The sequence below is a fragment of the Salvelinus sp. IW2-2015 genome, linkage group LG33 (genome assembly GCF_002910315.2).
Source record: "Salvelinus sp. IW2-2015 linkage group LG33, ASM291031v2, whole genome shotgun sequence".
Lineage (NCBI taxonomy): Eukaryota > Metazoa > Chordata > Actinopteri > Salmoniformes > Salmonidae > Salvelinus > Salvelinus sp. IW2-2015.
Window position 1 is genome coordinate 24610884 of NC_036872.1, and position 10712 is coordinate 24621595.

Genomic DNA, 10712 nt, shown 5'->3' on the forward strand with positions numbered 1-10712 from the left:
AATGATGGACTGTTGTTTCTCTTCGCTTATTTGAGCTGTTCTTGCCATAATATAGACTTGGTCTTTTACCAAATAGGGCCATCTTCTGTGTCACAACACAACTGACTGGCTCAAATGCATTAAGGAAAGAAATTCCACAAATGAACTTAAGGCAGACCTGTTAAATGAAATGCATTCCAGGTGACTACCTCATGAAGCTGGTTGAGAATGCCAAGAGTGTGCAAAGCTGTCATCAAGGCAAAGGGTGGCTACTTTTAAGAATCTATAAAATATATTTTGATTTGTTTAATACTTTTTTGGTTACTACATGATTCCATGTGTTATTTCATAGTTGATGTCTTCACTATTATTCTACAATGTAGAAAATAGTAAAAAATAATGAATAACCCTTGAATGAGTAGGTGTCCAAACTTGACTGGTACTGTATAAGTTTTCAATTTTCAGTGGACATAAAAAACATTAACATTTTGGGAAATCTGTTCCAAAGTATTTCCATGCATAACAGTGATCATATACAAATGTAAGCAAGGTTTGAAATGATTTAGTTTAATTTATTATATCTGTTTGCTTGATTAGGGTTGGAGTAAAAACCTATACGATGGTAGCTCTCCAGAAATAGGGTTGGAGAGCCCTGGCCTAGAACAGTTATAGATATAGACTGCCAAGAACAGGCATGATAGAAATATACTGCCTAGACTTGATAAGACTCAAGAGTTCGAATCTAAACTGACCTCTAGTCCATAAACCATTATTAATTATGTGAACACTTGGCAAACAATAAACTGAATGGCTGGCCACACATTAGTTTTATAGGGATTGTTCTCAATCATTATGACCCTTATCACTTCTAATGGAGTGTGATGCTTCAGGTTTGTGAAAGCAGAGCAATGATGGATTCAGAAAATAAAAACATTTCTAGGTTTAATAACATCAACGTAACAAAGAGCATCATATATGATGCTATTCTACATCATTAACACTAGAAACACACATCTTCTCTCAATTTCTCTGGTGTGTCCAAAACGGTTCCAAGCCAAGTCATCACTATACATCCTTGGCCAAAGGCAACATCTAAACTGAAACAAGACCCAATGTTCCGGTCCATTATAGACTCATGCAAAGTATTTTACTAAACTGAAACAAGACCCAATGTTCCGGTCCATTATAGACTCATGCAAAGTCTTTTACTAAACTGAAACACGCATTGAGATTAAACAAAAAAATTGCCTGATGAGGAGAACAGTAAAATGTGAACTTAATTCCAACGACTTGATCATGTAAACACATGAAAGTCAATAAGAGCAGGCTAAACATTATAGAGCTTCACTATATAGACTTTACTCTCATTCACTGCTTGGTCTTTCTCTTGTGGTGTGTGTGTGTGTATTAGTCATAGAGGAACTGGGATACAAAGCTGTGGAGTTTCTGTCTGTTGTCTGTCTGTTGGAAGAGTGGACTGACTCCCAGGAACACACATCCTCTCTGCTGATCCTCAACCAGCACCTGACACACAGACACTATTTAGATACACGTGCAAGGACCAGTGAGTCACTGATAAAATGTTAGTCACACACAGAGTGACTGTTTCTCACCCCCAGGTCTGTCAGCGTCCTGACTGTCACACGTGCCACCTCCTCTGAGCAGCTCTCTGTGACACACACACACACAACAAACCAGTGATTGTGAAAGGTGAGTCATGTGCGTAACCTCCAGACAAAAAAGCTGGTTATTAAAGAAAGTAGATTTTCATTAGGCAAATGTTTGAAGTATGGGTATTAGCATTCTGTGTGTATGTCATTGTGTAATTCCAGTCTCACCATAGTGTCCCCTGTCCCTCTGGGCGGTGTCACACAGGTGGGAGTGTATCTGGCCCAAACACACAGCCTCTGCAGGGTGAGACACACACACAGCTACTCAGAGGAGTTCCACGCACACACACACACGCGCACACACACGCGCACACACACCTGGTAGCGGAGTGTCTAGGAGGTCTAAACCCTCTGTAGCCCAGCACAGGGCCCTCAGGTAGCCAGCCATCAGACTGCACAGGAAGAAAAGCAGTTCTGGACACTGGCTGGGCTGGCTCAACTACAAAGAGAATGAGAGAGATAGATTTCAGTCACTGAGTTGTGTTGATTAGTAGTTGTGTGTGTGTACCTTGAAGGAGCGTGCCTCTCCTTCTTCACAGTCACAGTCAGAATGGTCGTCTGAAGCACTCCAGGTCAGAGCACCCTGCTTCCTCCAGAAATCACAGATCGGCGTGTCGCTAGGAACCTACACACAAACACAATATAAATGACATAAGCCCAATCACTGGGTTGAAATGGTGAAAGTGTGTTGAGAAATATACGTTTGTGTGTGATGCACTTTTAACCTCTTCCATCACAAGGATGCCACAGCGCACCAGTGTGTCCACTGCATCCAGAGCAAAGCCATGAGCTGACTGACATGGCTATAGAGAAAGAAAGAGAGACAGAAAAATGGGGCAAGTCAGAGCATTATCTGTGCATATTTCGTTGCTACTGGTGGACAGACAGGCAGTTATCAGTCAATATCCCATACACATCACCTACAGATCAGCTATCTACAAGCTATATAGAGAGCTAACAGAGACCGCAGGAGATGGTGTAGCACACAATTGGTTTAGAGAGGAGACAGAGCGAGAGATGGGTAGGGGGGGTGGGGAAACAGTGTGAGGGGTAGGGGGGGTGAGGAAACACAGAGAGGGGTAGGGGGGTGAGGAAACACAGAGGGTGGGGGGGTGAGGAACACAGAGGGGTAGGGGGGTGAGGAAACACAGAGGGGTAGGGGGGTGAGGAAACACAGAGGGTAGGGGGGGTGAGGAAACACAGAGAGGGGTAGGGGGGGTGAGGAAACACAGAGGGGTGGGGGGGTGAGGAAACACAGAGGGGTAGGGGGGGTGAGAAACACAGAGGGGTAGGGGGGTGAGGAAACAGTGTGAGGGGTAGGGGGGTGAGGAAACACAGAGAGGGGTAGGGGGGAGGAAACACAGAGGGGTAGGGGGGTGAGGAAACAGTGTGAGGGGTAGGGGGGTGAGGAAACACAGAGAGGGGTAGGGGGGTGAGGAAACACAGAGGGGTAGGGGGGTGAGAAACAGATGGTAGGGGGCGTGAGGAAACAGATGGGTAGGGGGCGTGAGGAAACAGATGGGTAGGGGGGTGAGGAACAGAGATGGGTAGGGGGGCTGAGGAAACAGAGAGGGGTAGGGGGGTGAGGAAACAGAGAGGGGTAGGGGGGTGAGGAAACAGTGTGAGTCAGAAATAAAAACTGATGCAATCAGAACAAAGGAGGGAGCGAGAAGGAGAGAGGGAGGGAGCGAGAGAGAGAAAGGCCTAGTATTTATGTCTTTGATTAAAAGCCTTTGAGGACAGAGAGTTCGAGAGCACACACTCCATACACAATCTCTCGCACTCTCAGAGCTAGATGAATGGCTGTGCTGCTCCATTAAACATTCATTGAATAAGATACACACACACCCAGCCAGTCCAGTGTGTGTGTGTGTCTAGTATAGTTTTTCCAGGCACAGTAGGTATGTGTGTGTGAATGTGTACTATTCACAGGTATATACCCCTGGAGCAGTGTGTGTGTGGGTGTGTATTCACAGGTATATACCACTGGGTCAGTGTGTGTGTGTATATTCACAGGTATATACCCCGGGGGGTATTGTGTGTGTACGTACTCACAGGTATATACCCCGGGGGCAGTAAGTGTGTGAGTTGCAGGGCTCTCTCAGTCAGTTCATCTTGACACAGTGCCACGTCAAACTCCATCTCCCCTCTGACCTCGTCACCTTTAATCTCTTCACCCCTGATCCTGCTCCCGCAGCCTGCCACCTCACACAGCATTGCCGACACCGCACACGCTGCACACACATTGTCAATTGTAGGGGGAAAAAAGAGTCATAAATAATGCAACTAATCAATGAAGATTGTGAATGTGGTAATGAATTTGCACACACGTACCTCCGACGGCCTCATGGAGGAAGGTGTGTGTGAGTATCTGGGAATGGCGGGAAAGAGAGAGAGTGGCGGAGAGAGAGGGGTGGGGAGCGATGAGGGGATCAGACCTGGAAGGGAGGGAGAGAAATGGTTGTCATTCCCTCTCCGTCACACACACACACACACACACCTACCTACCTGTCTTTGGGATGGGCAGCGAGGGTGAGGTGAGGGGTGAGGAGGGTGAGGGAGTGGTAGACCACCCCAACCAGACTCCCCCCAAAGCCCACATCTCTGTTTCTGAACAAGATCTCCTCCAGCAGCCAGGCCACGTCACGACACAACACAGACAGACATACACCCTGGATGGAGGGAGGGGGTGGAGAGAGAGAAAATTAGGTGAGCTGAGCAGACGACCTAATGACCAATAAAATGAAAGAACAGGGCTTTGCCCCTTTGAGAGCAGAAAGTCAGCGTCTCTAATAACGTCTATACACAGAAACAATAAGCAGCAAAGCAGAAAAACACGGGACTCCAGTACTTAACCCCCCAGGCTGAGTTTATGGTTATAGATGGTGTGTTCTCTGTGACATCACCACAAGACTGGCAGGAGAATAGTTCACTCTAACACACACACACCGTACCTTGCGGTGTTTGTGCAGTAGAAGACAGGAAACCAGGCTAGTGGACATCACAGCCATGCAGGACATAGTGGCTAAAAAGAGGAAAAACACCAGGTATATTACATGTTATATAGACTGGAACTGGCATTATGACATGTCAAAGAGATGAAGAGACAGAGGGTGTGAGAGAGAGGGGGGTTGGACAGTGATGTAGTATGTCAAAGATATTATGGAAACTCCACAGCCTAGTACTGTATAGCTGATCTGGTCCTTTCTGATGTACAAGGGGGAACTCAAGAAGAGTCTAGGGGTTAGGACTAGGGGTTGATTTAGGACGGCAATAGACTCACAGTAGATGAAGGGCAGGATGGGGGTGTGTGCGCGCGCGCTTATGTATGTATCTCTGTGTGTGTGTGTGTGTGTGTGTGTAACTCACAGTAGGTGAGGTGCAGGGTGAGGGCAATGCTGAGGTCTCTCTCTGATTGGCAGAGCTCAGGCAAATAACGAGGGGGCAGGATCCATGACATCATCCTCTGGCCAAATATCGCATCAGACCTGGAGGAAGGGCAAGGGCGCACACAAACATATCAGCCTGAAGACCTTTCACTAAATCAGCTCCTTCAAAACAGAAAATGAACTCAATTAGCGATGCCAGATAGACAACAGGAAGCATAGAGAGTAGAGACTGCAGGGTGTGTGAGCATCAGTTAGGCACTTTGAATGAGTGTGTTTGTGTGAGTCAGATCAAAAGTGTGTGTATATCCCAGCAGGTTGGTTTGGCCAGCTCTCCTGTTCACTGCTGTGTGTTTACTATTTGAGCTGTGAACAATAGAGACTTTAAACAGACCTAATAAACCAAGTAAAGCCAGACAGATTGACTCAACAAACTCTTTCTCCATCCATCTTCAGTCCCCACTGCTGATACCCCCTTTCAACTCTCTCTCCTTTTCCCATCGTCCTCTCTCCTCCTTTGAGTTTCATAAGAAGTAAGGACTGAACAGCAAAGATTGAGATAAGATGTGATGCATGCGCAGGCACACACCTGTTGTGTAGAATGGTAGGGAGCAGGAGATCTTGTAGAGGGCGCCCTCCATCCACACGACACCTCCCCGTGTCACACATCTCCTACGCACGCACGCACACACACACAGCAGAGAGAAAAGTCACATGCGCGCACACTCAGTAACAACTAGGGCTGTTACGGTGACCGTATTACTGCCACAACGGCGGTCACGAGTCATGACGGCAGTCAAATTCCACCGGTGTAATTAGGCTTCTCCAAGCTCTGATGGTCATTAGTAGCCCACCAAACTTGCTAACTGCCTGGTACTCGGCACTCCACTGTCCCTCTAAATCACTCTGACATCAATGCAAATGTAATCAAAAATGTAATCAAACACTTCGAGAGGCCATGAGCTCATGTTGAGCAACATTTCTATAGGCTATGCAATTGCGCGAGAAAACATAGTGATGGCCTCTATTAAAAAGAGGATCCCCCCATCAGCTTTCTACAGGCTAGGCTTACTATATTTATTTCTCAACTTTCCTAATATTTAGCACATTGTTTCTCTTTACAACAGGAGTATAGCCTACCTGACTGGTGTGAAAATTAACCACGGGAAAAGTGTCCTCCATTTGCTATTTAAGTGCATAGATGAAACGTATTTTTCCCGATGCCCCATTTCAAGACAGGTGCATGATAATGGTCCATTCTAAATCAAAACTAATTCCACACATATATTATTTAAAATATGTAAAGACAAGATTAAATCAAGAATAGTGTGATGGGTGACAATATTATATGATATATTATCACTTGTGAATGATGCCCAGGTTAAGGCAAACAGTGCATGCTTTTTTTGCGACTTTTTCAAATCATTGTCACACACCTCATCTAGCCCATAGGCCTATATGTTTTGATAAGGTTTGTATCACAACTAAAGTGGCCAAATAACTTCTTAAAATGAAGCACATTTATCTGCTTTACAACAGGTGTAGAGCCTAACTGGCAAACATATGCAGTGCGTGAGTGTCAAGTTTGGGGGAAGATCATTTTTCACCATAATAATTCACCTTTATAATAAAATAATTTAATGCATCATCGCATCTGTGGTCACTTTTGAGAATGGTGTTTTCCTGCTAATGGAAAATTTGCGCTTATAGCCTACTGCCATTTGCGCATTGCTGCGCTTATAATGTGAAGAAATAGCCTAATAGTTTATCAACATTTTAAGCTAAATGTTCTCATCTGTTTCGTCAGGCTCATTGCTTAAAACTGTTTTTTTGATGCTAGTAGTTGTATTAACCTTTTCTCAATATAGGGGGTGCTGTTTCAACGTTAGCATTTATCGTCTCCAAATTAAACTGCCTCATACTCAATTCTTGCTCGTACAATATGCATATTATTGTTATTATTGGATAGAATACACTCTCTAGMTTCTATAGCCGTTTGAATTATGTCTCTGAGTGAAACAGAACTCATTCTACAGCACTTTTCCTGATATGGAGTGAGATTTCAGAAATTTTGGCCTCTGGTCCCAGGTCAGTTTTAAAGTCCCTGTAAATCCTATGAGGATACAAACACTGCCCATGCCTTCCTCTAGATGTCAGTAAGAAGTGACAATTTGAATGGAGTCGATTGCGCAATCAGGGCCTGTATAAAACGCGAAAGACCGGATGTACCGTTCTTTTCCTGCTGCGCCTGACGCAAGATGGACGTCGGACTGGCTCTCTTTTCAAGTTGGTTTAGCCACTTATATATCGCGGGTCATGTTTTTACTCGTTATAGGTGTTAAAAACATCATAAGGTAGTTAATTAAAACCGTTTTATAGCAATTTATATCCGTTTAGTGCGATTTTGAGGCATTGCTTTGTGATGCACTTTGAAGCGCCGGGCACGTTTCGGGGTCCCGGTCGAACGTTAGTGGGCATTTCGACGGACAAGAGGACATCTTTCGACCAAAAGAAGATTAGACCCAAGAAAGGATACATTGCCCAAGATTCTGATGGAAGATCACCTCACAGTAAGAAATATTTAAGATGATAAATCGTTGTTCTGTCGAAAAATGTTATACGCATATTCCGCCATTTTTTTTGGTATAGCTTCGCTTGGCGAACCCTGTATTGCACAGTAAGGATAATTTAGAAATGTAATTCAGCGATTGCATTAAGAACTAATTTGTCTTTCGATTGCTGTCCACCCAATATTTTTTAGTCAAGTTTACGATTAGTTATTCATTACGCCAGATCACTGTCCAAATGGAGCCCGACATTTTCAGGCTAGTTGCTAGTATTGTCATGTTACAACCACGTTTTTTTGTGGCTAAATATGCACATTTTTCGAACAAACTCTATATGTATGTTGTAATATGAGTTACAGGAGTGTCATCGGAAGAATTCTGAGAAGGTGGTGAAAAAATTAAATACATTTTGGCGATGATTACGTTATCGCTCTCTTTGGCTTGTATCAATGCTCGGGTAACGTTTGCACATGTGGTATGCTAATATAACGATTTATTGTGTTTTCGCTGTAAAACACTTAGAACATCTGAAATATTGTCTGAATTCACAAGATCTGTGTCTTTCCATTGCTGTGAGCTGTGTATTTTTAAGAAATGTTTTATGATTAGTAATTAGGTAATACACGTTGCTCTCTGTATTTATTCTAGTCGAGTTGTGATGGTGGGTGCAATTGTAAACTATGATTTCTACCTGAAATATGCACATTTTTCTAACAAAACATATTTATTGTATAGGATAGGTTATCAGACTGTCATCTGATGAGGTTTTTTCTTGGTTAGTGGCTATCAATATCTTTATTTGGCCGAATTGGTGATAGCACCTGATGGAGTAAGAAACTGATGGAGTTAGAAAAGTGGTGTCTTTTGCTAACGTGGTTAGCTAATAGATTTACATAGTGTCTTCCCTGTAAAACATTTTAAAAATCTGAAATGGTGGCTTTATTCACAAGATCTGTATCTTTCATCTGGTGTCTTGGACTTGTGATTTAATGATATTTAGATGCTACTATTTACTTGTGACGCTATGCTAGCTATGCTATTCAGCTTTTTTACTGGTGGGGGGTGGGGGGTGCTCCCGGATCCGGGTTTCTGACTCGGTAGAAGTTAATTTGGGATCTATGGCATTCCACAACTGTCCCGAGCTATGTTTGGAATATTTATTTATTGCACAGAATAGGTGAACTTTTGTACTATGGGGATAGTATATTGACATAGACTAGTGCTTTTGCTGTTCGTTAGGCCTACTCATCTTGTTGGTTGACAAAAAGTAAATGTGGACAGTTCTTCCAATATGTGCCTCGGAATTGGATAAGGACGCGCATAGTTCCGTCCCCGATGTGTCTGTCTTCACTTGTAGCCTGTGAGAAAGACATGTACCACGTGATTGAGAGCCATACGAGTGAGATGCTTCGGCACGCAGCCGGGAGAAGGGAATCATAATTATTTTCAGCCCAAGGGCACAACAGGCACAGATTTCTTTTGTGGGCATTACGGCCACACAAAGGGGATGCAGCCAGGAAATTTGAGGCATTATCAAATGCTTGTCAAATTGTGAATGAGAGACTGATGAAGTGTGTACAGCCTGCGCAAAAAAACAAATCAGAGCTCATGTCTTTTTTCAAAACATCATTAGAGTCGCACCATGCAGGCTTAGAAGGTATAACATCTAAACATTGTTATGACGTTGCCCTGTTGGGTGAGGTTTATGACCCCCCCCCCCCATAAATACCTTTCCCTCTTTTCTCTCCACTCTACAGAATGGACTCTTGGAAAGCCCTTTGTTAATGCAACCACTGTGTCAGATTAAAAAAAAGCTTTACGGAAAAAGCACACCATGCAATACTCTGAGTACGGCACTCAGACACAAAAACAAGCCATACAGGTACCCGCCATGTTGTGGAGTCAACAGAAGTCAGAAATAGCATTATAAATATTCACTTACCTTTGATGATCTTCATCAGAATGCACTCCCAGGAATCGCAGTTCCACAATAAATGTTTGTCTTGTTCGATAAAGTCCATAATTTATGTCAAAATACCTCCTTTTTGTTCGCACGTTTAGTTCAAAAATCCAAATTCACGACGCGCAGGCACACTTAGTCCAGACGAAAAGTCAAAAATTCCATTACAGTTCGTAGAAACATGTCAAACGATGTATAGTATCAATCTTTAGAATGTTTTTAACATAAATCTTCAATAATGTTTCAACCAGAGAATTCCTGTCTTTAGAAAGGAGAAGGAACGCAGCTACCTCTCACGGGGGCGCGCCTGAGTGAGCTCGTGGCCCTCTGCCAGACCCCTGACTCAATCAGATCTTATTCCCCCCTCCTTCACAGTAGAAGCATCAAACAAGGTTCTAAAGACTGTTGACATCTAGTGGAAGCCTTAGGAAGTGCAATATGACCCCATAGACACTGTATATTGGATAGGCAAAACCTTTCTCAGGTTTTTGCCTGCCATATGAGTTCTGTTATACTCACAGACATCATTCAAACAGTTTTAGAAATTTCAGAGTGTTTTCTTTCCAAATCTACTAATGATATGCATATCTTGGCTTCTGGGACTGAGTAGCAGGCAGTTTACTCTGGGCACCTTATTCATCCAAGCTACTCAATACTGCCCCCAGCCATAAGAAGTTAACTTCTTTCAGCTAGGGGGCAGAATTTTTATGTTTTGAAAAATAACGTTCCCAAGGTAAACGGACTATTTCTCAGGTCCAGATGCTAGAATATGCATATATAGATTAGATTAGGATAGAAAACACTCTAAAGTTTCCAAAACTGTCAAAATATTGTCTGTGAGTATAACAGAACTGATTTTGCAGGCAAAAACCTGAGGAAATCCAACCCGGAAGTGCCTTTTATTTGGAAACATCCCTGTTCCGTTGCCTGCCCCGCCTCCATTTAAAGGGGTATCAACCAGATTCCTTTTCCAGTGGCTTCCTCAGGCTGTGACCAGGCTTTAGACATAGTTTCAAGCTTTTATTTTGAAAAATGCGTCAGGTGTCCTTTGATTAGTTCCTGCACGCGACAGATGTAGCTCYACATTTTCTTTCTCTGTAGTATTGAATAGGTTACCGTCCGGTTGAAATATTATCGATTATGTATGTTA

The 10712-nt window shown here is 43.4% G+C and overlaps 1 protein-coding gene across 1 annotated transcript in view; it reads right to left on the reverse strand.

The window, feature by feature from the left end:
- Positions 1–904: 904 nt before the first annotated feature.
- Positions 905–10712, reverse strand: part of gpat2 (glycerol-3-phosphate acyltransferase 2, mitochondrial) — a 55410-nt gene continuing 45602 nt past the window's right edge. The window contains exons 12-23 of the mRNA XM_023978175.2: positions 5625–5707; positions 5019–5137; positions 4604–4674; positions 4158–4321; positions 3984–4087; positions 3705–3883; positions 2375–2452; positions 2158–2274; positions 1968–2088; positions 1818–1886; positions 1593–1648; positions 905–1503 (exon numbers count right to left, since the gene is read on the reverse strand). Coding sequence (XP_023833943.1) covers positions 1387–1503; positions 1593–1648; positions 1818–1886; positions 1968–2088; positions 2158–2274; positions 2375–2452; positions 3705–3883; positions 3984–4087; positions 4158–4321; positions 4604–4674; positions 5019–5137; positions 5625–5707 — 1278 coding nt within the window. The 3' untranslated portion in view covers positions 905–1386. The remainder of the gene's footprint in view (positions 1504–1592; positions 1649–1817; positions 1887–1967; positions 2089–2157; positions 2275–2374; positions 2453–3704; positions 3884–3983; positions 4088–4157; positions 4322–4603; positions 4675–5018; positions 5138–5624; positions 5708–10712) is intronic.